This window comes from Mus caroli, unplaced genomic scaffold (assembly GCF_978045245.1).
Source record: "Mus caroli unplaced genomic scaffold, Mus_caroli_1 scaffold_11, whole genome shotgun sequence".
NCBI classification, from domain to species: Eukaryota; Metazoa; Chordata; class Mammalia; order Rodentia; family Muridae; genus Mus; species Mus caroli.
In genome coordinates this window covers 41,937,998-41,965,223 of record NW_028227266.1, presented here as the reverse complement: position 1 = coordinate 41,965,223, position 27,226 = coordinate 41,937,998, and the positions used below count along the sequence as shown (strand labels likewise).

The 27,226-nt window shown below is 50.0% G+C and overlaps 1 protein-coding gene across 4 annotated transcripts in view; it reads right to left on the bottom strand.

Moving 5' to 3' along the window:
* Usp2 (ubiquitin specific peptidase 2) overlaps window positions 1–18,585 on the bottom strand; it is a 28,569-nt gene extending 9,984 nt beyond the window's left edge. The window contains exons 1-2 of one of the 4 annotated variants that reach the window (XM_021171859.2): window positions 18,353–18,585; window positions 9,385–10,241 (exon numbers count right to left, since the gene is read on the bottom strand). In XM_021171859.2, coding sequence (XP_021027518.1) covers window positions 9,385–10,200 — 816 coding nt within the window. In that variant the 5' untranslated portion in view covers window positions 10,201–10,241; window positions 18,353–18,585. Of the gene's footprint in view, window positions 1–203; window positions 601–9,384; window positions 10,242–13,107; window positions 13,231–16,034; window positions 16,057–18,352 lie in introns of those variants that run through there. The other 3 variants (XM_029481712.2, XM_085844548.1, XM_021171861.2) reach the window with 3 other exon arrangements.
* Window positions 18,586–27,226: the final 8,641 nt, after the last annotated feature.

Sequence of the window (27,226 nt, the reverse complement as noted above, 5' to 3'; positions counted from 1 at the left end):
GCAACAGGGGATGGGTCTGCAGCAAGCCTGCGATCTCTAGGGATGGGGGCATCCCTTGCCAGGAGACCCTTGGAAAAGAGGGGGAAAAGCTGGCGAGGAACATCCCGGGGATTCAGAGACTCATGATAGACTGGGGTTGATCCCGGGAGCAAGCAGGACCCCAGACCTTCAGCGTGGGAGGTCCTAGAAAAGGGCCCGCGTACCTTGGCTTTGTTGAGCAGAAGCCCCACGAAGGTGGAGAGCAGCAGGGACGGGGACAGAGGGGAGCGCGGCCGCAGCTCCTTGGCGAGAGCGGGAAAGTGGGCGGCGGGGGGCTCTTCGGGCAGGGTCACCGTGTAGGAGGTACGCATGCTGCGGAGCGGGCGGTGGGCTATGCCCCAAACCCAACGCGGCTGCCCAAGGGGTTACGGGGAGTCCCCGTGCCTTGCTACAACCCGGACTCCGAAGCCAGCGGAGACCCCCACAGAATCCCGTCGGCGACGTGGGGCAAGTAACCGCTACTGCGGGGCCCAGCGCGCGCTTCTCCGCTTCAACCTCCCCACCTCGCGCAGCCAACCGACCGGGCACGGCGCTCGCGCTCCGGCGGACTGGCTGACCCGCCGAGCTTCCAGCTTTGCGACGTCAGCGCCGGGGAGGGGCAGGGGCAGAGCCGGACCCGGACCACGCCCCGCCCCGCCTTCGCCCCGCCCCGGGAGTCGGCACGCGGACGCCGGCGAGGTCGCAGGGCCCGCCCAAAGCCGATGACCCTGGGGCCACAGAGACGCGGGAACCCTACTGGGGCAAAGCGAGGACGCGCTATCACTGGCCAGCCCAGGGATTAAGCTCCACAGACAATCTCTGGGGTCCTTGAGAGACGCTCCCCTTAAGATCAAGTGTCAGTCATCCTGGAGCGCCTCCGCCCGGGCAGCAGGCAATTGTGAACTTGGGGTTGTGGTCCCTTTTGAGACCCTAGGGACAGCTAGTTATTTTTTAGGGCAAAATGCACAGGCACACACACTTTCGTCTAGCACGCGGGGAACCCCTGTCTTCGTGATGGACAGCATTCTCACGGTCTGCAGGGATCGAGGAGCCTTGGCTAGAAAAAGATTCTCAACCGCCTCTGGGGTTAAGCTCCGCTCCTCCTCTAAGACCTGGCCTAGCCCATTATCAAGGAAGGCGGTGCTCATTTTATCAGGTACAATAGGTTAGTGGCCCTTTTGGCTCCAGGAAAGAACCATTTCTGGATCCTCCCAACCAATTTTACCCAAATCCATCTTGTCTAGAATCTTAAATTTTAACTTTTTATAAGAGGATGGGAGAAAGACGCTCTTCTTGTACGTTGGGGATGGTCTTGTGTGTAGGTGGTCTCCGGCCCCCACGTGGGCAATGATTAAAGGCAGGGGGGTCTAGGGAGAGGGGTTTGTTTTTGATGCTCCGCCCCCTCACCTAACAGGGAAGCCAAGAATCTGCCGAGAGAAAGTATCTTGTTTGGAGCTTGCAGGCTATTTTTAGCCAGTATTTTTAGCGTTTAAAAATACTCGGAGAGGCAGCAGTGTGCGCTGTTACTCATCTGTGGGCTGCTTCTGTTCCTCCTGGCACGCTCATCCCCACATGTACACGAGTACCGCACACACGACCACAACCACATGGAGACTGCGTCCGAGATGCATGTGTGGGTTGTACCCTAGGCCGCCCACAAAATAGGAATTTGGTGCAAATAGGTGGAGAGCACGGACAGTCTCTCACCATCATGTCCTCAGCACTAGTGGCGGGAGGAGGAGGGAGCAAGAGCCACTGGGCAATGAGGGCTGTCACGGTTGGAGGCACGATCTTCAGACTTTGACCCAACCTGGACCCTGGACGCACTGCAACGGGCCTTTTCTTCAAGCTTCCGTCTTTGTAGCGACACCCTTTTCCAGGGTGCAGGTCCCACACTCTGGCACGTCAATGCTCGCTCCCATTTGATCAAAGCACTGCTGTGAGATAACCAGAGCATCTTGCACGTGGTCCAGGAGGCTGTAAAGCTGTCTATCCATAGCCTCTTTCCATTATCATTCTCCTCGTGTTTCTCTGATCCCTGCCACCAAACTACCTTGCTCCTGTTCTGCTCTTAAGAAACAGGACTGGAGCTGGGCAGACAGCACAGCAGACAAACATGCTTGCCTCCAAGACAGACTACCTGAGTTAGATCCCCAGGTCTCACATGCTTAAAGAAGAGACACAAGTTATCCTCTGACCTCTACACTTACAAAGTAAATACAATAATTTTGAGCGGATGGGTGTGTGTGTGTGTGTGTGTGTGTGTGTGTCTAACTATCTATCCCTGACTGGCCAGGACCTTGCTATGTAGCCTCATGGGGCTCCTCCTGTCTTTTGCCCTCTGAATGCTGGGATTTAAGAAAGAGAAGTAGGCTGCTGCTGGTGGTGGCGGCACATGGGCACACACACAAGCATTTCACCCAGCACTCAGGAGGCAGAGGCAGGTGGATCTCTGAATACAAGGGCAGCCTGGTCTAAAGATAGAGTTTCAGGACAGCCAGAGCTACATGGAGAAATTCTGTCCTGAAAAACCAACCAACCAACCAACTAACCAACTGAAAACAAAAACAAAAACAAAAGAGAAAGAAAGGAAATAGACCTAGCTGAGCATGTTGCCCTGTAATCCTAGCATTTAGAAGGTTGAGGCAGGAGGATTGCTAGTTTGAGGCCAGCCTGGACTGCATAGTAAGAGCCTGTCTTAACTCTTTCCTCCGACAGTGTAGCAGCTGACTGGTGTTCATATTCCTGTAAATAACCCCTATTTGTGTTCCTGTAAGTAGCACTAAGGAAACTCAGGGTCCCTAAAAGGGGGTGGGGGTAGAAGAGGGATTGCTTGGGAAAAGGAAGTGGAGCAGCAGAAGTGAGAGCTGGATGAAAGGAGGGGGACCTGGGGAAGTATGATCAAAATACATTAGATGCAGGTATGAGGATGTCATAATGAATCCATTGTTGTGTATAATTACACGTTAACAGAAAACATTAAGGAAACAATACATGAGGGCTGGTTAGATGGCGCATCTGGTATAGGTGACTGCCACCAAGCCTAACGATCTGAGCTGGAACCCTCCGTTGCACTGGTGGAAGGAGAGAGATGAATTTGGCAAGTTATTTGCCATGTGCCAAGGGCAAGGGTGTGCCCACACACAATAAGTAAATGAATGTAATAAAGACACGCATGCTAGATGCAGTTCAGTTGGTAGAGTGTTTGCCTAGCATGCACAAAGCCCTAGATTCAGTCCCCAGCATCACGTAAACATATATATATATATATATATATATATATATATATATATATATACACACACACACACATATATATTCCCATGAGATGAGAAACTCAAGGTCATCCGTAGCTATATGGCTATATAAGGCTAGCCCAGGTCAAGGCCACTCACACACACACATACACACACACACACCCCATTAAGGCCCTTGAATGACCAAGCAGCACTGGGCTATGGGCTTTATATATACTATGCTGGTTAATTTCCATCAAGCACACCGTGAAGCTTTAACTATTACTTCTCGTTGATAGGTGAGGGACTTTATGTGCCAGAGGGGCTGTGTTCAGTCAGGACCTCAAAACTAATAAATGACTGTGTAAGGCACTGAACCCAGACTTGTCTTAGAGACAAACTCACACTTTTAAAACAGGTACTAAGAAATTCTAGGGTGTTCCTCCTGTTTTTCTGTCTATTTGTAAATTATATTCAAAACTTGAGTTTTGCCAGATGTGGTGAGGCACACTTAGAGTCACAGCATTTGAGAGACAGACGCAGGACGTCTGTAAAAGCCAGGCTGGGTTACATAAGACCCTGTCTTAAAAAACACATAAGCCAGTTCCCCGAGCAGATGGAAGCCCCTGGGCTTGATCCGTTGGGCCATAAAAGCCAGACCAAATCAACTTCTGCTTGGGTTTTTTTTTTTTGTTTGTTTTTTTTTTTTTTTTTTTGGAGGGGAGGGCACAGTTCAATGGAAGAGTTAGGCCTTGAACTTAACCCCCCAGAGCTACAACAAACAAAACAGCAACTCTAAGACTTCTATAACGCCTTCCCTAATTAATTCCACCCAGTTCTAAACACCCATTACTTCATCCACTCAATTTGCACACTGTTAATTCATTCGAATATGTTTATCTTTGTTTTATAGCTGTAAAACTTGCAAACGGTCTCAGATGCTGTGTGGCTTGTCTTGATTGCTCCAGCACCTGGGATCATCCTCTAGGGCAGGGCTGGAGGTTCCTTAATGAGGGAGGTCTTAATGAAGAGGGCCAGACTGAGCTCTGCTGAGAATCCTGCATGTTGCAGTTGATCTCAAGGGGAAGGGGTGTGGCTGGTTTTACATGTTGAGCAAGTGTGCTGTGGGTGGGTGCTGTCCAAGAGATGCTCACCCACTGTAGCATGGCCTCTGTCCCCATGACTTAGACTTAATGACATGTGCACTCCCATCTTGGTGCTGTGCCAGCATGCTCTCCCTCTTTCCTGGGATGCAGGAGGTTGCCGGGGAGGTGTGGGTGTTTCTGGTAGCGGGGAGGGACAGATGGGGAAAGCTGTTGCCTGGATGTATTTTGAGAAATCTAGGGTGAGTTAAACAGCGTCCAGTCTTGTCCAGCAGGTCCGACTATTGCTAAATGCAGCCGAGGAAGATCTCTGGCTTATTCCTCAACTCGCCAAATTCCTGTGAGACCCTTTCTTCTCAGAGCCATTTCCTAAAGTGGACTCAGTAAAAGGGAGCTAGTCCTTTGGGGTCTGAATCTGATTGAGGCTCCATGACTTAAGTCTGAAATCTATAGAGCCATGTTGGGCTATGTTGAGTCTTGCAGCCCAAAGCTACCGTTTCTCTGAGCTATTTCCTGCCTCTGGTGTAGGACAGGTCATTTTCTTTACCTCAGTCGGGGTTCGCGCTACAAGGACAAGGACTGAAACTATCCTGCTGTTCTCAGACCCCAGTGGGTGGCTTTGTCCAGGGTTTGGTGACGCTGCTCAGGCTCTGGAAGATGTCTCAAGGCCAATGGCCCAGATCCTAGCAAGCATCTCTCGGCTGGCAAGACTGAGGCCTGAGAAGGCAGGGGCTCTGAGTTTTTAGGAAGGTTTTGTGGGCTTCCAGCCCATCGTGTACTTTTTAGAGGAGAGTCAGTGAACATCAGCGGTAGGAAACTATTTCCTTGTAGGAATTAGACCCCCACAGGTCAAATGTTCTGTGCTCTTTCAAGCCCCAGGAAATCTGGTCTGAACCAGTCATATTCAAGAAGCCCACACACTTCCTTCTATTGCTTATAGCTCTGTCTCGGGTGCTAGTTTTATGTATCCATTGAGGTAAGAGGGGGCAAGGGACCACGTGCGCAGCTCTGAGCTCTGAACATGATGTTTGTTTCTGAGGCTGATGGTCAGTGGGGCGGGTCCCCCAGGGGCAGGGAACATTTTGCTAGGCTTGGATTAACTTGTGTTGCTTTGCCCCACCCCAGCACCATATTAACTTAATGTGACATCCTGGAGTGTGTGTGTGTGTGTGTGTGTGAGGGGTGTGGGGGTGGCTGAAGGGAAGACAGGATGGATGGAGGGGTTCAGGACATCAACTGAGAAATGGAGCTGGAGAGTAATGACAAGGACGGCCGCCAGGTCACTGCCCACAGCGAGTCTTCCCGGGACGGAGACATTAGCACTACAGAGAGTCTAACAACCATGCCTAAACCCTCTGTTCTTCCTCCTCAGGAGCTAGGGCTTGTTCTGGTCCTGGGGATTCTCACTTTACATTTCTTCTGAGTGCCTTTAGCACAGACTGAGACCCTCAGGAAGTATGGCCTCCTTGGAGCCGTTGAGGAGGTGGATGGGGTGGGTCTGGTAAGGATGGGCTCCAGGGTCTCAGGGTGCCAGTCTGGACAAATAAGACAGAAGAGGTGCAGTCCAGTGTGGCTTGAGTCAACAGAGTGAGAAGGCAGGGGGACAGGAGAGGAAGGTCCGCTTTTTGGTTCTCAGGCAGTCTTTGCCATCCTCCACTTGTTCAAGTCCAGAGTCCCACCCGAGAGGAGGATCACGTGACCCTGGCTTATATAATCTCCCTGTCACTGAACAGCTGGAACCCAAGGCTTCAGAACATGAGTCAGCAACCCCAGTGACAGACAGGACCCAGAGACTCAGATTCCATCACTCCTAGAAGCAGTTCCCCACGCAGAGAGGAAGGGGCACATAAGATTGTGTGTGCGTACGCCAGAGAAGAGCCTAGGCGAGACCGGGGGTCTCAGTCCCTGCCTCTGTGTGAAGAGGCAGGTTCCTAGCCTGCTGACTATGCTTGGAAGGGCCCTGGGCCAACCCGTGGCTCTTCCTGGGGAGAGGAGGTGAGGCCTGGGAGGGGCAAGTGCAAGGCCTGAGGCCAGCAGGCAGCGTGCCAGGGCTGGCCACGGAGCAGCTGGGGGGTGGATCATAGGATTAGGAGGGATTGTAGGGTTAAAGCACAGGCCTGGCAGTGCTCAGTGGGAACAGCTTGTCCTTCCATAGGCCCCAGGAACAGAAGAGGTGGGGCGAGGGGGAACTGACGGGTTGTTCTCTGGCTCTCTGGCTCTAGGCGCTCTGCAGGGCTGAGCCACCTGGGCTGGCTTGCAAATCCTCACTGGAAGAGCGAAACACCTTGGTGGCTCCCGGCTCATTGCCCTGCATTTTCAGGGAAAGTGGGGCCTCAGGGGGGAGACCCTCAGAGCCCCAGGGCTGAGTTGCACCTTCAACCCACTGGCATGCCGGTGGTGCCTCCATTACACATGCTCAACGGAGCCTGTGAAGCTCCAAGCTCAGGTGGGCTGTTACTGTCTTATTGGCTGGAGATGCCTCCACCTTCATTACTTGGTTTGAGCCTTGTGGCAGTCCTGTGAGGAGGGCAGGGCAGGTGCCATCGTTCACTTTATAGAGGAGGAAATCTGTCCGAGCTGATAGGTATCCAAAGTTAAAAGGTAAGACTGTGCCTCTCAGAGGTCACGGGCAGTCTGTCTCGGCCTCAGGTGACCTCTCCCTTCCCTACCGCGGAAGACACACACACCCAGGCCTGCCTCCTGGTGTAACCAAGTAGGCATGGATTTCCTGAAGTGAACTGAAGGCAGGGGCTGGCCTGCACCTCTCTCGTCTCCTAAAACCAGCAGCAACGATGACTGACCTTTACTGAGTCCCTACTATGTGTCAGGCTCTTTCACAGTAATTTATGAAGTAGAAACTATGAGTGCTTTCATTTTACAGAAGAGCAAACAGACTTAGGAGTTAAGGAAACTGCCCAAGAAAGCCAGGTGAATGGCACAGAGTTCTCAGTTCCCCAGAGGTGTGCGCGGTACAGAGTTCAGAGCTAGAAAACAGCACTGTGAGAAGAAGCCACGCTTTTTTTGAAAGAAGCCATGCAGGGAGAACAGAACTTACGGAGAAGCGTGTGATGGGGCAGATTTCAAGGCACCCAAGAAGTTGCTCTCACTTCCTTAGGATACAATCAACCCCTGGAAGCGAGCATAAGAGGGCCAAGGTGAAGTGATGGTCTCGGGGCAGTGAGACCGTAGAGGTCTCTCCTGGTTGGTGGCACTGTACTGAGCAGAGCTCAGGATGAAACACTAGCTTGGCTTTAGGGCACTCCTGACCACCTAACAGTGCTGTGCCTTGCTTCTAGGCCGGAGGGATGCAGGTTCTGGCAACTGAGTTTGCTCAGGGTATTTGCTACCCTGTTGAAGGTCCTTTCTGAAAACAATTCTCTCCGGCCCTGGGCTGGGGTAGGGCCAGGTGTCCCCAGGAGAAATGAAGGGAAAGGGGACGGCAGACTTCAGGAAGAGCAGTAAGTAGCTGGCTGTGAGGAAGATGACAGATAACAGCAGCTGCTGGGAGTCTGGAGTGTATTGCAGCCTTTGGCCCAGAAGGCTCAGACAACCTGAAAAGCCTGTAACAGGCAGATCTTAAGGCACTGCCCTGAGAGCATTTGCTCCAGAGGGCCTGGGGGACTGTTAAGCCCACAGGTGATTCTACTGCCGCTGAATGCCTGAGGACCCCACAGAGAAGCACGCATGTATAAGAAGAGTTCCTTTCTTCCGAGCAAAGGAAGAGCCGGCAGAGGCTCCCTCCACCAAGAGGAGCCTTTTCATTGCCCATCACCTCTGTGAACAACTCTGGACGTGTTGAGAATGGACCCTACAGTGTCCTGTGCCTGTAGCCAACCCTGATGGCTAGAGTCTGAATGTCCTGTGAGACACAGCTTTTGTATCTTCCGTGGTACTTCCCAGGTGGCCCAAAACAGTTCAAGTGATACTATCAAAGTTGTCCCAAGGCCCTTTGTCATGACACACATGACACACAGCCTATGACCCAGCTATGATCCCTAGTCCCGAACAAGCTCTCTAAAGCACTATTTCATGCTATGGCATAGCTCGCCTTTACAAAAGACATATATGCTCTATAAGGAGGGGTACATAAGGAAACAGAGAACACAGCATCCAATCCTCTTACCCACACGCTTGCCTACCTATGTGTTCTTCTGCCCATCAATCCACCACCCACCCCCACCCCAGTCTAATCACCCATCCATCCATCCATGCAATCAGCAGGTCAGCTGAGCCCCGAGTTGCCAGAGGCACAGGGGAAGGAGGTAGAGATACAATCACTTTAAATCTCCGAGAGCGCGCCACCTATTGGACACACGGATAACTACAGGAGAGAAGGAGAGTAGTCACTGCCTCCCTGGCAGTGTTCAGGGATTAGATGTGAGGGAGACCATGCCAGCCCTTGGTTAATCTCCAACAGAGCCTCTCCCCTCATTCCAGCCCAGGCAAGCTGGAGCACTGAGGTATTAGATCATCTCTATCTCTGGACAAAAGACTCTACACTATTTTTCTCCAAAGATACAACCTTACTATCCAGATACCCTGAACTTAAGCCTGCCGGCATCAGGGGAAGAATCCTGCTACTCCTAATATCTCATGCCTGGACAGGGAGAGAACCACCCAGAGCAGGGATGGGGGTGGGAGGATGGCTCTCTCTCCACAGGTGACATGGTGATCACACTTCTACTGTGACATCCAGCCCTGGATGGACCAGAGCCCACAGGGGAAGACCCTGACGTTTTGGATGGGAGATCAGAGAGTGAGAAGAACAGCAGACAGGGGGGTCTGAACCTCCTAGAGCACCTTTGGACCATTCCCACGTGTGCAGGTCTTTGAAGCACGGGCCAGCCCCTTCCCCATGGCTCTGAGCCATGGGGCCACCAAGTCACGCTTGATCATCGTGGAGGATGATCTCTGTTGCTTGTCCGCCACCAATCATCAGTCAGGTTGGGAGTTCTGTTCCTAGCCTGGCTCTTTGTAACACACGCTGTCTCCCCAGTCCCTCACTGGATCCCCAAGAGTAAACTCACCATGGTGTCTCGCCCTGGAGAACTGGAGCGGCTGGGCCCAGAGGCCTGGCCCTTGCTCTTCTCCCACAGTGTGTAACGGCCACTTGGTCGGTAGGTGGGACTGAGGACTTCAGGGACTCGGGAGGGAGGAGGGGCTTGCGTGAGCACCTGTGGTGCACTGCCCTTTCGACCATAGTTCTCCAGATAGTCTGTTAGGTACTCAGAACGGCTGGCTGCTTGGTAGAGGCCCTGCAGGGCACAGAGCTCCTTACGCGTGCGGGCCAGCATGGGGCTGCGACCCAGGTTTCCGGGGTCTATCCTAAAGCCCTCTGAGGTCCGGTAGCCATCTGAAGTCCGGTAGCCATCTGAAGTCCGGAGGCTGGAGAAATCCCGGGCCAGGTCTGATTGGCTGTTTGATTTCTTCTGGCTCAGGGTCACCCCCTGGTCTCTGGCATTCACGGGCAGGTAGCTGAGGGAGTTGCTGGAAACTCCATAAGAAAATCCACTGCCTCCATTGAGTCCACTGCCCGAGGGCCTTTCATTGCCACGGGTCTGGCTCTCTGACCGCTTACTACTCCCAATGATGTCAGATCTCAGCAGGGGGCGGCCCCTGTCACAGTCCAGGATGGAGGAGGGGCCATAGGTGCGGGGCCTTGGGAGGAAGCTGGTGGGGGAGACCGGCTTAAAACCAAGTTTTTCCTTCTCCAGGAAGGAGGCGGCCAGGTTGGCCCCATAGGAAGAAGGGGTGTAGGTTCCATAGCCCGGTTTGGCATAGGGGGCATCTGTGTAGCGGGACGATTCTGTATAGCGCTTCAGGGTGGAGGAGAGCTGGGACATCCTTCAGGGTGGTACTCAGTGGGTACTGGGAGCCTCATGGGCTGAAAGATAAGGAAAGCAGCTGTCAAGGGCTCTGCGAAGCACCAGGCCCATCCTGTGCTCATTCTTTATGCCAGCTGGGCCAGGACCTTAGGGCTCAACAGGGACCACTTGGGGCCTGCCTATAATAGGCTGGCTAGCTCCAGAGAAACACACATGCAAGCAGGTATGTACATGGGTGGGTGTACCCATGTACCCACAAGAACAACCAGCAAAAGCCACAGCCTCTCCACTTCCCCAGCCCTCTACATCAGAGACTCCAGCTGAGTCTCATGTGGGTCTTCTTGTAAGTCCCGGCAGGAACCTTAGAGTTGGCAAGGGCTGGAGAATGGGGGATCCTACCACCCTCTCGGTGCACAGACTGGGGGACAGTGAGCACTCTGAGTTATAAATGCTTCTCTACCTTTGGCAAACAGTACTACCTTCAGGTATAAAATACACCCTCCACCCCCCAGAAATGACTGGAAGACTGTGAGGAAGAGGAGGGTCTCAGGAAAGGAAGTGATGGCGGGAGATGGGAAGGAATGTCTAGCAGAGGGGCTGGACCCTGGTCTCCAGACCTCCCTTAGTACTCTTCCTTGGACACAGGTACCTGCTTGGTCACACAGGGGACCACACCGGGAACACTGGTGAGGTAGAACCTGTCTATTCTCTTCCTGGAGTTTGGCTTTGTCTTCTCAGTGGAGCTTAGGAACCTACGGCCTCCTAGGAGGTTTCAGGACCCACGGCAGGGGTCAAACTGATCTCGGAGTTACTTGACTTGTGCAAGAGGCGCCCCCTAGAGTCAAGATCCTGTACTGTAGACTGCAGACACTCCCAGACTTCAAGGTTTTGTAGATTAATCCCTGAATGTGGAGGTTGGATAGCCCTAAAGGCCATGTATTGATTAACCTATTGTACAGATACGGGCATGATGCCTGCTTGTCCAAGTTCACCTGCTCTGGAGAGTCAGGATTGGAACCCAGGTCGTGGCCCCGCACCCTTTCCCACCAGCCTTGCTTCTACCATTCCTCAGCAGAGTTGGGCAGCTCTGGAGACTCCTAGAACCCCTCCACCATGTGGCAAGAGGGGAGAAGGTGCTTTGGAGAAAGGGTCACGGAGGACCAGGCTCCTTTCTTCAGGGACTCTTAAGGGGGGGGGGGCTCAGGGTGGGGTGGGGGTCTGGAGACCTATCCAGGAGTCTCAAGAGTAGCATACGATTTTAAAACTCTCTCTCCTCCCTCTCCTTCCCTCCTCCGTGTGTGCATGTGCATGTGTGTGTGAACACCACACACACACACACACACACACACACACGACACATATATGAAAGTCAGAGGATAACTGGTAGGCGTCAGCTCTATCTTCCCACCATGCATTTTGGGGGGTTCCCTGTTGGTTAGGTAAGGTTTGGTGGCAAGTGATTTTACTTGCTGAGCCATCTCACTGCCCCAGGGCTGGTTTTGACTCTCTCTAAGATGGACCAGTTGAGCAGTTACACTAGCCGTTGAACCTCTTTGAGCCCCGATTTCCTCCCTGTAAAGTTGCCTAATAACATCAGGATTCCTATCTTGCAGGGTTGTTGTGAGGACTGAGATAATAACACGGGAAAGCGCTTAACAATGACCGGCTATTATCTTCTCTCCTAGCCAGCCCAGCCAGGCCGCCCAGCTCCTCCTTTGTAATCTATAATAATGGCAGGGCTGGCCATTCCCTGGCCTGGCCGGCTAGACCTCAGCCCAGGCGCCAGGCTTCCCCCTGCCACCCCCGGTGAGTTAAGTGGGTAGTGGGTAGACATCTAGCCATTCAACAGACACTGGCTCATGCAGCCCACAGCTTACCTAGGCCAGCAGCCTAGCTCACCAGGGCAGGGAGGATGTGTGCCAAGCCCCAAACGCTGAGAGCTTGGCAGAAGGTTGTAGAAACTCAAGCCACTGAAGGCTCGGGAGAGAGGTAGAGGTGGAAGGTGAGGAGGTGGCCACAGAACGGAGTTCCTTAACTGTGCCAGAGACCTCCAGTAGTTTTCAGTCCCGGCTGGCACCAGAAAGGCTGTCCATCTGACTGTCTTCCTTGCCTGGCTCAGGGGACCCCAATACCTTGTGTGGACACTTTTTGTCCACTCTGCCCCCTTCTCCCATGGAACTTCCAGTCTGCTCTGGGAGATGGTAACTGGGTGAGGGTCTGAAGTACGGATAGTGGGAAATCACTGGGAGGTGGGGGTGGGAAACAGAGGCCTAGGGATGGGGGCAGGGGACCTGTCCTGTTCTGTTTCACTTTGGAGAACTCCATCAATAATGCAAAGTCAAAGAAACTTCAGGCCTTGGGAGCTGGGCTCTGGGACACCAGCAGCCAATCAGATTGGCCCCCACCCTCAGCATATGAGCTCATGGCTCCTCCTCCCCAGCTCTCCCTCCCTTCTCCCAGACTGAGGCTCCTAGGGAATTGGTATTCTGTGGGCACTGCCTCAAGACTGTGACCTCTCTTAGCCCAGAGGATGACGCACAAGTGCCCAGGCCAAACAAGATACAGCGACAGGGACAGACAGCACTGGCACTTTTAAGGCCTGAACCTGGAGCCCCATCTTCTAGTTCAGAGAACCCTGAGGAGGACTCCCCAATCCCTGCTCTCTTCTCTGCTCCAATCTGGCAGGGAACTGCCAAGTCTCTCCTGTCCAGATAGTTCCACCAGTTGCTCTATCCCAGCCCCTGGAAACTGCCAGCTCTGATGTCTACCTCACAGCTCCCAGGGTAGGAGAAGGTTTCTTTTTTTTTGGAGCTGAAACTTTGCACACATCTCTCCCCTCCACTAAGCCCTACTTTTGTTGGAGAAAAGTTTCAGCGCCTCAAAGGTGAGAAGACAGTTTACTACGTTAGAATCTCTTGGCGTTACCTGGTCCTGCTGTCCCTGGAGGCTACTGAATGCACCATGGGCGGGAGCTTCGGTTGGGGAATCTGCCTGTGGCCTTGCTGCGCAAGACAGGGACAGGAAGGGCAGCACTCACATGGTTTTGAGTCTCCCTGTTGCCACAGGAACGGCTGGGACTGAATGGCTCTTTCATGGGGCAGTGGGAGGCCAGCCTATTGGCTGGGATCCCCCACACTCCTCCCTGTCCACTGTGGGGCCCCTGCTGCCTGGCTCCTCTCATTGTTTTTCCAGAACTGGCAAGTTCAGGCATGTGGCTGCTGGCTGCACCTCCCCGGGTGCCTGCCACCTTGGACAACGGCGGTCGGTCCTACCCATGCTCCCTTCTTCATGCCATGTCTACAGAGATGTTGATGTCTCTCTTCTCGCTGAGAGTCTCCATCATTTTGCAGAGTTTCCCTAAGAAACTGACAATGGTGGCATAGCTTTGCACAGATGCGCTTGGCTTCCTGTGGGGACACCGGAGCCATGGAGCTGTGGCTCCCAGCCAATCGGTCCCACACACCTACAGAACAGGCATAGAACTCACTGAGGACTTTGAATGCAGCTTTTGACTTTGTCTGCCCGACAGCCTCGTCCTGTGTGCACTCCGTCCTCCCTACCCTTCCTGGCAGTGTCCTCAAAATGTAGATTCCTAAAAAAAAATCTCAGGGCAGATGCAAGCTTGAACTTTTTCAGACACATAAATTCTCAGGCTTACAAACATAAGTGTGAAGGCTATATTGTTTGCTTTAAATGAAATAGGTATCCGTATTTCTAAATGTACAAGAAATTTAAATAGTGGATTTTTTTTTTGACAAGTCTTACTTTATAGCCTAGGCTGACCTCAACGTTTCTGTCTTGTCTCATGTCCCAAGTGCTTCAGCTGTTAAGTACGAGCCCCTGCCCAATAGTGAAACTAAGTTTTATTGTTCTTATTTCAGATCTTAACAGGTCTTAACATTTAAAACTGCACCGACTTTGGGCTATAGCACACTAACTCAGCCCTTCCTTTAAGAAGTCGTGTTATCGCCGGGCGGTGGTGGCGCACGCCTTTAATCCCAGCACTCAGGAGGCAGAGGCAGGCGGATTTCTGAGTTCGAGGCCAGCCTGGTCTACAAAGTGAGTTCCAGGACAGCCAGGGCTATACAGAGAAACCCTGTCTTGAAAAACCAAAAAAAAAAAAAAAAAAAAAAAAAAAAAAAAAAGAAGTCGTGTTATCAATACATCTACCTGCAGATAAGGAAACTATTCTTTTTGCAAGTAAACAGTCAGGCTGCTGTAGTGCCGGTGCTGGCTGGGACTGAGCTCTGTCCACTACGGCTACTCTGAAGCCATCCATCCCCTGTCCCGAAAGCAGCCTGTGGAGCCAAGGGAGGACCCCTCCAGGATGCAGATGTCCTTTATCCAGCTGGGAGAGAAGACTCCTTGCGGAAGTGGCCCCTGGATTTTCCACTGTAAGTGAATGAACATGAAGCCTAGTGTAACCCGAGCTGCAGCAGCACTGATCGGCTGGGAGATGGTGAGAGAGGCCTCTATTTCATCTGCTCTGCCAAGCTCTGTGTGTCTCCTGGTACTGGCACAGGCTCCTGGGCCCCAACCTAGTGGCGGACATATCCCCCTAGCCTCCTTCCCCTAGCTGTTGTTTAGCCCACTCCCCAAGGGTACCCACACTAGGTGAGTCAGGGGTTAAGATGAACCCTGTTCCCTTGAGGCAGCCAACCACCTGGCATCATCAAGTCACTGTCATCAGTCACTGTCATTTCCTGTCGCTCACGCTCACGTGAAGGGCTCCCTAACCTGCCCAGCTAGAGGAGGGACTTAAGCCTCAAGAATCCCAGGCACTCCTGGCCCTGGAGGCAGAGGACCGGTGATGCACCACATCTTAGCAGAGTCCAAGCTCTTTTCTGTCTGGCCTGTCCGCATCTGTGGCTTTGTCACTGGCCGCACTTACCTCCTCTACCCAACAAGACACTACATGGACACACCTCAAACAGCACTAAGTCCCTTTTCTCCTACAGGAGAAAAGGTCAGGTCAGGTCAGGTCAAGGGGAGTCCCAAGTCAGTCTCACTAGCTGCTTGGGAACATCCTCAATGGTGACCTCAGGGCTTCCCAAAGCTGCTTGCTAACTGTATCAGAATGTGCTGACCCGAGGAGTAAGAGGTGAGAGGGATACCTTGTCACACCTATGACCCTTCCTCCTGGCTGCTTGGATCCCTTGCCACACTCTCTGGCCACAAGTGTCCACCCTGGCAGATGTGGAGAAAATGGCAAGAGGTATACATTTCTGCGTTATGCCTCTTGAGCCCCGAGCCTGACCCTCTGACCTGGTGCTAGCACCCCTTTCTATTAGAGGCTGGTTGATAGCAACCCACCCACTTTTATCAAAGAATCCTCTTGACTTCGGGGGAGGGGAGTCCTGTAAAGGAATTTGTGCAGGTCTCCATTTCTCTTGCGTTTAGGAGGTGCCCAGAACTTGGGAGGGGATGGGAGATGAAGAGGTAAGGTGAAGAGATCAGAGATGAAAGAGATCCTGGCTTGTGGAGAAGTGGTGGGCCCAGGAGGGCTCACTACAGGCTGTTTTTTTTTTTTTTTTTGACTTGGTGTTAGGAAGGATGGCTATCTCTACAAGTCCAAGAAAAGGCAAAGAAACAGGCTTCCTAGAAGCAGAAGGTAGCCTGCAATTTTCTTTCCCATCCTCATGCCCAAGTACCCCTCCTAGGGCTCCCTGCTCTAGAGCGTTCTCGCTCCCCTCCTTTAGGGCTTCAGTTGTCCTCTGTCCCTATACCCTGAGGAGCATTTGGTTACAGCACTCACCAGGTCCAGTGGGTGGCCTCTCAAATGCTCTCCCCCGCACACTGAGGGTTTACTCAGCTGTCCTTGAAGCTCAGACACCAAAGAGAGAGCTACTGACCTGTGTTCGGGGGCACTGGATGGAGCCTGGGGGCTTCTTTCCCCGAAGGGAAAAGACTGCCGCGTAGCCTCCAGAGGCTGGAGTCTGACAGGCCCCGGGTAATCCGGAGCTCAGGTTACGCTAGCTAGATATATATAGTATCTTATCTGACCTCTCCGAGATGGCAACTCACTTGCATTCCAAGCCCCAGGAGAATTAAAGGGGCAGTGACAAGCCCACCATCCACCCGATGCCTAGTGGCTGGAGGAAAGCTGAGAATGAACTAGAATCCTGGGAGGGAATATTTGGAAATAACAGGAAGGATCAAGGGGATGGGGGGATGGGGGGCAGAGGGCTGGGGATAAATTTGAGTCCCAAACATGGAGAAGGTGGATTCTCTAGTGCTGTCAGTCACAGGTTGAGCGAACAGGAAGAGGCCAAACTGCTAACCCAGATGCTAGAATTTTAAGATGGGGAGGACCTAGCTCGTCCTATGGACATGGACAGAGAGGGGTGGTAGATCAGCACTTGGGTTTCAGTGCACTACTATTTTTAAGGTGGACTGGAAGGTCTAGGCCTGAATTCTTACTCTTCCCCGTATTGGATCTAAGATAGCTTGTGAGGATACTCAGGTCTCTGAATCTAAGCTATGTAGTTTGTAAAACATGAATAATAGAACTAGCATGGTGGCGCATGCCTTTATCCCAGCACTTGGGAGACAGAAACAGGTAGATCTCTGAGTTCAAGGACAGCCTGGTCTACAAAGCAGATAGCCAGGGCTACACAAAGAAACTCTGTCTCAAAACAAAACCAAACCAAACACAAACAAACAAAAAACCACAAAGGAACAAACAAACAAAAACCATGAATAACAACAGTCTTGACTATGTCTCACAATGGTGAGGATAAAATAATAGTTTTAGGTCTCCTCAAACATAGCAAGAGTACAATAAACGACAAGCTTATTGGCCGTGTTCACTGTCAAGTCACTAATGCTAGTTGTAGCAGGCGACCCTTCCTAGAAGAAAAAGGCCTTGGGCCACCCTTCAGGGGACTGCTGATGGCAAATACTATTCCTGCAGTTTCCTGAAACAATCCACATCCCCCAAATGGAAAGGTCAGACAGACTTTGCTACTTTCCCAAGTCGACAGGCCAAGCCTACTTGGGCTCCTTTCCTCTTTGCTCAGAAAAAAAAAAAAAAAAAAAAAAAAAAAAAATCAAGTGTGGCTTCCCTGGGCTGCCAGGGGAATGTCTGGCTCCAGAGGAGCAGTTCCAGTCTACCTGTTGGAGGGCTCAGGGTTCCAGGGTGTCAAAGGCAGGCTGGACAGGGTCATGAGAGGACCATCGCTCTGGCCTTGGTGCACCTGTCGGCTCCCAAGAGGAGTCTTCTGCTTCTTGATGGCTCTCCCTGGAGACTGGAAGGCCCGAGGGCTGGTGCCTCCACCCTGTCTCAGCACAAGGTACTGACTCAGACTGGGTCCTGGTGATGCACTTTGGAGGACGCCCTCATTCCAATCCTCATTCCAGAGCGGCATGCGTCTACAGCATCAAAGAGTAGGGGACATCCCCCACCCCAGCCATCCATCAGTTCTCCATGCCTCTTGTTTTGTGGTTTGATGTGTGTGTGTGTGCGCGCGCGCGCGCGCAAGCTTATATGCCTGTGTTTGGGGGAGATAAGCAGCCCCTACTAGAATCTTCAACTCAACTTCATTCTCAAAAGCTCTGGGGTTAAGAGCTAGGAGTTCTCTTTTCTCTGAAGAGCTAGAAAAGGTTGACCAGGACTCCCCTAGGCAAGTTGCATGTCAGAGAACATTGCATGGCTGCTTTTGCTTTGGGATTGGTGAGAATTTCAAAGTTGCCTCTTTCTGATTTGGGATTGGTGGAAAATTTTCCCCTTCCGCTTAACTGCTAGCTTCCCCTAAGCCCCTTCCCCCGCTTTGGAAAATTGACCAAGAGATAGCCCCGGGATGTTTAACAACAGGGAGGTTGTTAGCTGCACACACACACGTGGGGAGAGGGGGTGTCAGGGTCCAGGCGTCATTCTCGGGCCACACAACACACAGGGCGGGGAGACCTGTACCCGCGGTTACAGTGTTTCCTCAGAACACATTGATCAGCACACAGATGGCTCTTCCTGGCACTCCGAGCTGTCAGCTGGCAGCCCCTCTCATACACTGGCACCCACAGCTGGAGTTTCCCCCTCCACACATCTGGCCCTCGCCCTACATTTCTCACGTCCAGACTGCCCAGGCTGCCTTTGACACCCTACTTTCCGAGTCTCAAAGCTGGTACTGACCCTGGCTTTTTCCTTCCCCGACCTGCGACAGGTGGCACGTACCTGCCTCTTCTCGGAGGATGGACGAGTCGAACCGGGCACAAGCATGGAGCTGCGGATGAGTCCTGGCTGGTACTGGCGCGGCGCAGCGAGCAGTGGCTGACGCAGAGGGCTCCCTGGCCTCGCTCGGTGCCTGCCCGCCTCTCCCCCACCTCCGCCGGGGGCCCAGAAAGGACCTCCCCGGGAAATCGGCGCCACCCAGCGGGCAGCAGCCTCATTGCGCCCGGGCCGGCCAAACCACACCCCGCGTTTGCGTCACTGATATACGTCACGGCTATTGGCTTGTTCCTATTGTTGCGTCAGTAGAGCCCCGCCCGGCGCGGGTCTCCCAGGTAACCGGGTATATACAGAGAACCACGTGGAGAAAAAGCACGCCTGTTTGGAGCCGGTGGCGCAAGGAAAGAAGTGGACTGGAATCTGATAGGTCCTGGCTCTGGGAAGACTGAGACAGAGGGTCACATCACCGGAAAAGGCAACATACCAGCTTTCCTACCAGGCTGTTCAATTCCATAGACTCTTTTTCTGCCTACTTTTTTATTTTATTTATTTATATTTAAAAATGCATTTATTTAAACGAACAACCAAGTATATCTCATAGCAATATTTATAGAGCCCCATCAGTCAATCAATCAGGTAAAAAAGATTATGTCCATTCAACATACTATCAACGTACATGACTAGTCAAGTGACGCATTCTATGGGCTACTTATTAAGTACATTGCTAGACATGGTGATAAGTACTTTGCATATATTAGTTTTCTCATTTAATCTTTTTAATGGTCCTGTAAAAGAACCACTATAGGCATCTATTGCACAATGTAGCTGAAGCCTAGGGAGACCATGTTCAGGTAGTAAGTAAATGTCATGTGTCTTGTACATGTCTACTAATGCAGTTCCTTTAGGTGACTACTGGGAGGACTTAGCCCCAGAAAGGATAGAATTTCATCTAAGCTATCAGGTTTAGAATAAGAAAAAGATGCAATTTGTATTTTCATTTTAAGCAAATGACTTTATTTTTAATCAGTTATTGTGTGCAATGGTGCTTTGCTTGCATGTATGATTGATCCCCTGGAGGTAGAGTTACAGACAGTTGTAAGCTGCCATTTATATTTTGGGAATTGAACCCTGGTCCTTTAGGAAGAGCTGACAGTGCTCTTAACTGCTGAGCCATCTCTCCAGCCTGCAAACTTGACTTCTAAGAGTTATTTATCGTTTAATTAGATAACACCCCTAAGAGAAATCAGTTATTCTTTTTAAAAAAATAATTTATTTTTATTTTATGTGCATTAGTGTTTGGCCTGCGTGTATGTCTGTGTGAAGGTATCAGACATTGGAGTTACAGACAGTTTTTTTTTTAGATTTATTTATTATTTATTTTATATGTAAGTACACTGTAGCTGTCTTCAGACACACCAGGAGAGGGAGTCAGATGTCATTAAGGATGGTTGTAAGCCATCATGTGGTTGCTGGGATTTGAACTCAGAACCTTCGGAAGAGCAGTCAGTGCTCTTAACCACTGAGCCATCTATCCAGCCCCAGTTACAGACAGTTGTGAGCTGCCATGCGGTTGCTGGGAATTGAACCCAGGTCTTCTGGGAGAGCAGTCAGTGCTCTTAACCATTGAGCCATCCATCTCTTTAGCCCCTCTTTTTTTTTTTTCCTCAAGGCAAGGTTTTTCTATGTAGTCCTGGAACTCACTCCATAGTCCAGGCTATCCTTGAATTCACAGAGATCCACCTGCCTCTGCACCAACTCACATGGTCTGAACTCCAAATGTGCATGTGCACACAAACACATAAACAAAAATCATAAAAACAAAATACATCAAAAGTGAAATGCTAATCCTGTTAAGTTTCCTCTTAAAAAAGGGCCAGGGCAAATCTTGATATATTTTCCCCCCCTTGATTATTTTTTTAAATTTTTATTTAAAAATTAAAAAAACTTAGTTTTATGTATATGAGTACTCTATCTGCATATACACCTACGTGCCAGAAGAGGGCATCAGATCCCATTACAGATGTGGTTTCTGGGAACTGAACTCAGCACCTCTGGAAGAGTAGCCAGTATCCTTAACCACTGAGCCATCTCTCCAGCCTGTTCCCACTTGGTTCTTATACCTCACCCTTCTTCCTCACTGATGAGGAAAGCTGCCCAACCAAGTAGGCTAGTGCCAAGATAAGTCCCAAGACTTCAGTTTTGCCTGCATCATTAATTCTCCTAAGCCCTTAGCTCCTCCCCTGAATTTTTTCCCTCAATATCACCATGTGTCCTCACTTTCAAGTTTCTTTTCATATTTCCCAAAGAATGTAGACACAACCAGAAGGCAATACTTAAAACCTTTTTTTTTTTAAGATTTATTTATTATTATATGTAAGTACACTGTAGTTGACTTCAGACACTCCAGAAGAGGGTGTCAGATCTCATTACAGATGGTTGTGAGCCACCATGTGGTTGCTGAGATATGAACTCAGAACCTTTGGAAGAGCAGTCAGTGCTCTTGACTGCTGAGCCATCTCTCCAGCCCCCAATACTTAAATTCTTATCAACCCTCACTCCACCTCTTCATTGAACTAGTAGGTATGGAATATACCAGACTCTGTTCTAATTTTATTTTAAATAGAGGAGATACAGCAGGTACAGTCTCTCTTTAAGGGGCTCCCATTTTAGTAGGAACAGAAGGAAAAGGAAAAAGTACAGAATCCAATGTGTGGGGTGGTGCTAGGTCGACAGAAGCCAGCTAGACAGCTAGGGGTGGTAAGGAGCATGTAGGTTGTGGTCTGAGATAGCCTAGTGAGGAAGTAACACGGGTGACCTGCAGATGGTGAGAAGTAAGCCAGGTACATATCTAGAGAAAGAATGTTCTAGGCAGAAGGGAGGCACAGACAGTAAGCGCTTCCGTTGGCCAAGTCTCCATACACTGAGATGGGAGACCTGGATCCGACTTCTGAATGGAGGATGGATCCAAAGAGAGCCAGAGCAGAACAAGGTGACTCGGCCAATTCACCTGAGGAGAGATGACAGGAACACTCACTGGGGTTGTGGAAGCAAGAGAATTGATGAGAGATCGCTGTGTCCTGGGCACGTTTTGATGTCAGCAAACGTCAGGGTTTTGTGATGGGTTAGGTAGTAAGAGGGAAAGACAGGAGTTAAGGAGAGGGAAGCTGCAGGAGGGGAGAGGGTTAGAAAGGAGCAGATAGATCAGCCTTGTTCCAGGATAGTTGATTATGGGTCTTAGAAAACCTAATTATTAGCAAAACATGAAAGCTTTATTAGATATTACGTTCGTCAGATGCAGTTACAGTTACGTATGTTCCGAAGAGACAGTTTGGGTGTGCTCTAAAAGCCAGGATAGATAAGAGTGCTAAGGAATGGAAAGTTCCTGCCTGTGTTAAGGCAAATTACTTGGGAGAGGTCTTGTGGTCTTTGTTCTGTGATCCCAGGCAAAGACAGCTGGATGGCCTTGAGCTGCCTCGCTGTAAAATTTCCATTGGCTCTCTTTGGGGCTCGATCTTTTGGTGTGGCTCTTGATTTGGGTTCTGTTTTGGCTTGGAAGAGCTTCATGGAAGACGCTCCTAGTAGGAGATAAGGATTCTCTCTCTGGCTTGTAGGACCCACAGAGAAGGCAGCTGGCGAGTCACAGGTGAAACAGGATTCTAGGAAAGAGAGCTAAGGAGCCTTCTTGGGTTTGGAGGAGCTCAAGAGAAAGGTAGGCTAGCTTGGAGGAATGATGCAGATTTCTAAAGAGCTAGCAGTTTAGTTGTAGGACCTGGCTTGTAAATAGATACTTTGTATATAGTTAAGAAAATAAAGTTACCTTGCTGAGCTAGCAGGCTTTGTTTATTTATTTTTAAATTTCATTTATCTATTTGATATATATGATGAGTACACTGTAGCTGTCTTCAGACATCCCAGAAGAGGGCATCAGATCCCATTGCAGATGGTTGTGAGCCATCATGTGGTTTCTGGGAATTGAACTCAGGACCTCTGGAAGAGCAATCAGTGCTCTTAACCACTGAGCCATCTCTCCAGCCCCACTAACAGGCTTTAAAAAACAAACAAACAAACAAACAAACAAACAAACAAACAGTGCTCCTGCCTCACCTCTTTATTGAGTACAAATATTAGTTAAATTTAAAAAGACAAATAGCCTGGCTTATTATATCATACATTTAAGACAACTTTTAGGAATCCTGATGAGTTATCAACAATGCAGATGTTGAAATCTGATGTGATCTGGGCTGGGGTTATAAATTTGAGAGCCCTCAGGTTGTTTAAAACCATGATATGAAAAGAGATTGGCAAATGTAGACAGAGAAGGGTGTGAGGTCTGGATTCTGGGATTCAAAGATGGTTGGAGCCATCTGAGAGACTGAGGAATAAATGGCCCGTGTCCTGAGAGAGTGTCCTGAGAGACAGCAGGGAGCATGTTGGATGCTCAGGAAGCTCATGGAGGAGGAGGGAGAGAGCAATGGGTCAAATGTCAGTGGTTAAGTGAATGAGTTTCAGATTGATTTAGAAGGTTGATGAAGTTCTGGTTCAAGTTGGAGAAGCATTGATCTAGGTACCTAGTTGTTTCTTCTTCTTCTTCTTCTTCTTCTTCTTCTTCTTCTTCTTCTTCTTCTTCTTCTTCTTCTTCTTCTTCTTCTTCTTCTTCTTCTTCTTCTTCCTCCTCCTCCTTTTCCTCCTCTCTCTTCCTCTTCTTCCTCCTCCTCTTCCTTCTCCTCCTTCCTCTTCATCTTTTTCCTTCCCCTTCCTTCCCCTTCTTCCCCTTCTCCTTCCCTCTCTCCCTCCCTCCCTCCTTTCCTCCTCCTCCTCTCCTCCTCTTCCTTCTTCTTCTTCCTTCTCTCTCTCTGTCTCTCTCTCTGTCTCTCTCTGTCTCTGTCTCTGTCTCTCTCTCTCTCTCTGTCTCTCTCTCTCTCTGTCTCTCTCTCTTTCTTTCCAGGAATATATTTGATGGAGTTTGGTAGAGATCAGGTGAAAATCTGACTTTGTATGAGTTCAAGAAAGAATGGGAAGAGAGAAATACTCCCTCCCTTTCAAGGTGTGTGTGTGTGTGTGTGTGTGTGTGTGTTAAGTGAACAAGAATGAGGGTCTACCATGCCATGGTGCATATATAGATATGAGAGGACAACTTTTGAGAATTAATTCTTCCTTTCCACCTTGTTTTGAGGCAGATCTGTTTCTGCATACTCCAGGCTAACTGGCCCACTCTTTGTCTCCTATCTTGCTGTTGAAACAGTGGGATAACAAGAGAGTTCTGCAGCCTTCACTTTTTACTTGGTTCCAGAGATGGGAACTCAGGGTATCAGGCTTGTGCCACAATTAATTAATTAATTAAGTTTGAGACAAAGTCTCACTGCATAGAATGTCCAGAGCAGTATCTGGATTAGATAAAGGGATGGTGTTGGGCTGGTAGCAGAGGGGCTGGCCTTGATTAGGAGAGTGAATGGCTCACCTGAAGTAACGGGAAAGAGACATAGAACCTGGACCAGGACAGGAGGTGGATGGATGTGGAGATCCGGGATGGCCTCTTTTTTAGTGACTCTGAAACGAGGCCAGCTAGTAAGGCTGGCTGAGGAAAGGCTCGGGATTTGCTGAGCTAAGGGAAGTTAGAAAGAAATAGTTATTAAGTCAGAAGTGTGTGATGCAGATCTGTAGTTTCAGCTAATCAGAGCTGAGGCTGAAGTCTTGCAAGTTCAAGACTTTCCTGGGATACAGAGTGAGGTCAAGAATCAGACTGGGTAACCTAGAGAGATATGCCTTAAGAATAGGAAGTACCTGTCATGAATGCTAGCGACACAGCTCAGTGGTAGGGCGCTTGCTTGAGGCCCTGGGTTCAAACTCCAATTTAAAAAAAGAAAAAAGATAAAGTTTGGAGCTGTGACGAAAGGATGGACCATCTAAAGACTGCCATATCCAGGGATCCATCCCATAATCAGCTTCCAAACGCTGACACCATTGCATACACTAGCAAGATTTTGCTGAAAGGACCCAGATATAGCTGTCTCTTGTGAGACTATGCCGGGGCCTAGCAAACACAGAAGTGGATGCTCACAGTCAGCTATTGGATGGATCACAGGGCCCCCAATGGAGGAGCTAGAGAAAGTACCCAAGGAGCTGAAGGGGTCTGCAACCTTATAGGTGGAACAACATTATGAACTAACCAGTACCCCAGAGCTCTTGACTCTAGCTGCATATGTATCAAAAGATGGCCTAGTAGGCCATCACTGGAAAGAGAGGCCCATTGGACTTGCAAACTTTACATGCCCCAGTACAGGGGAACGCCAGGGCCAAAAAGTGGGAGTGGGTGGGTAGGGGAGTGTGTGGGGGAGTGTATTGGGGACTTTTTGGATAGCATTGGAAATGTAAATGAGGAAAATACCTAATAAAAATTAATTCTAAAAAAATATATAAAGTATTTTCTATAAATATAAAAAAATTAAAGAAAGAATTAATAGTACGTGGACCACTAATTTTTTAAATGTTTTTATGTAGTGATAAGAAGCATTCTGAGTAGATTGTTCTCCTTCTTGTTTTATACTTATCTGTTAATCTTACTGTTAATAAACTTGTAAAATATGAAATAAAAAGGAGAAAGTAGTTACTGACATCAGTGGTTTTTCAGCTTGAGTCAGAGCCCTCTAGAAAGGCGGATAGAAGAGCCCTTTCTCTGACTCAGGAGGTCTAAGATGGTTTTGGACATTTGCATTTTCTATGATTTTGTACCCACTGTAGCACTGCTGGTCTGGGGACAACTGTCTGAGACAATATGGGCTGCCGGGGGACAGGGAGCAGGCTATGAAAAGACCTTGTGAATGGCAGACAGTATCAAGGTGATGACTCCAAGGTGTCCCTGTTCCATGTCCTTCCTTGTTCTGTAGATTTGGAGTCCTATAGCTTTGCAAACACTTTTTCTTGTGTGTGAGTATTATGTATGTGTATGGGAACATTAGCACAGCATTCATTTAGAAGTCAGTGGACAGCTTCCTAGAGCCTATTCTCTTCTACCAGGTGTGTGTGTGTGTGAATGTTTATGTGTATAGAGAGGAGGAGGGCAGGTGCATATGTGTACAGATACACATGTGTGGAAACCAGAAGTGGGCATCAAATGTCTTTCTCCTCCTCTCTCACCCCCTGCTTTATTCCTTTGAGTCAGGGTCACTCCCTGAACCCTAAACTCAACTTTGCCACTAGGCTGGTAGCCATCAAACCCCAAGCTATCTCCCTGTCCCTGCTCCCACAGTGCTGAGGTTACAGACTTTCTCAACACCATGCCTGGGTTGTCCTATGGGTGCTGAGATCCTAATTGAGATCTCACGGTGGTATAAGTGTTTGTAGCTACTGCCCTCCCTTTTACCCTCACATCCTTGATAGAGGGGTGGGTGTTAGTTTCTTAGGGCCACCTTTAAAAAAGCAGCCATGGCTGAGGGGAGGGGCTTAAGATCTGTCAAGATGTGTATTCTCTGGAGTACAAAAGTCCTAATCAGCTGGGCGTGGTGGTGCACGCCTTTAATCCCTGCACTCGGGAGGCAGAGGCAGGCAGATTTCTGAGTTCAAGGCCAGCCTGGTCTACAGAGTGAGTTCCAGGACAGCCAGAGCTATACAGAGAAACCCTGTCTTGAAAAAACAAACAAACAAACAAACAAACAAACAAACAAACAAACAAAGTCCTATTCAAAGTGTGCGCTTGTTAGTGTGCTGTCCTCAAAGCTTGAGAGGAGGTGGCTTCCTTACCCTTCCCAGCTTCCGGTGGCCCCAGGTGACTCTTCAGTCTCTGCCCATTTCCCCGTGGCTGGTTTTCCCGTTTCTCTTTGTCCTGGTTCCTCTGGTTTTATGAGGCAAGCAGGGGGCCATCCTAATCTAAATGACCTTGTAATTTAAAGACCATCTAAATGGTCTAGAGATGGTCACTTTGAGAGGGAGTGAGGACTGGGACTTGAGTGCATCTTTTCAGGGGACACAATTTTATCCACTCCTGACAGGGTAAGTCCTTCCGCCCTCTCTTCCTTAAGACCCACTCCCCCCAGGCTTCGAACCTCTGGCCTCTGGTGATGCTCTGCTCCTTTCTGTTGCCTATGGAACACTGGGTGTCGTATCCACAGCTCCTGGCCACTGTCTCCCACTACACTCTATTCCAACATTCTTGCTGATATTAGTCTCCCTGTCAGCCTGTGGGCCTCTTTGACCCCCCACTGTCTCATTGTGCGTCATCTGCCCACCCACAGGCTTCTTCATATCCATGCCCAGTTTAGTCTCTGACGTCTTGCTATATACGTTTCTTGCCAACTTCCTTGATTCTTCTGCCCTCTCCTCTGCCACTCATGTCTGGAGGCACCTGACCCTCGTTGAGCTGTCTTGCCCACCTCCTCGATACTTTTCCAGAAGAATAAAGAGACAGAAGAAGATGAACTGATTAGGGCCACTCCAAGTTCAGGATCACACTTCTCTGTGCTGTACAGCATTTCCATCATGTTTCTGGGCTTTGATGCCTGATGGATAGGCTGGGTGTTTACAAGGCCAGGGTCTCATAGGGACCAAATCAAGAATAGCACTGGGTTGGGGCTTCTGCCAGGATCCTCAGGGACAGAACCCATGTTTGACCAGGTGGCTGGCAGAATTTAGCTCCTCAGATGCTGGTGTGAGGTCCTTAGTTCCTTTCTGAGTCTTCCCTCTGTTCCTAGAGGAACATCTTCCTCTTGCTGAGACCAGACGTAGCCATGGCAACCCTTTGGTCCTTCCATTTGTGTTTTCCCTGTAGACCACTGGCCAGAGACATTTCTCTGTCCTTTCAGCCCAGGCACAAGGTGACTGAAACTCTTTCATGAGTTCGTGATTGAGGGCGTGTGTGACTTCAGGAAGAATTTTGCTCCTGCTCCC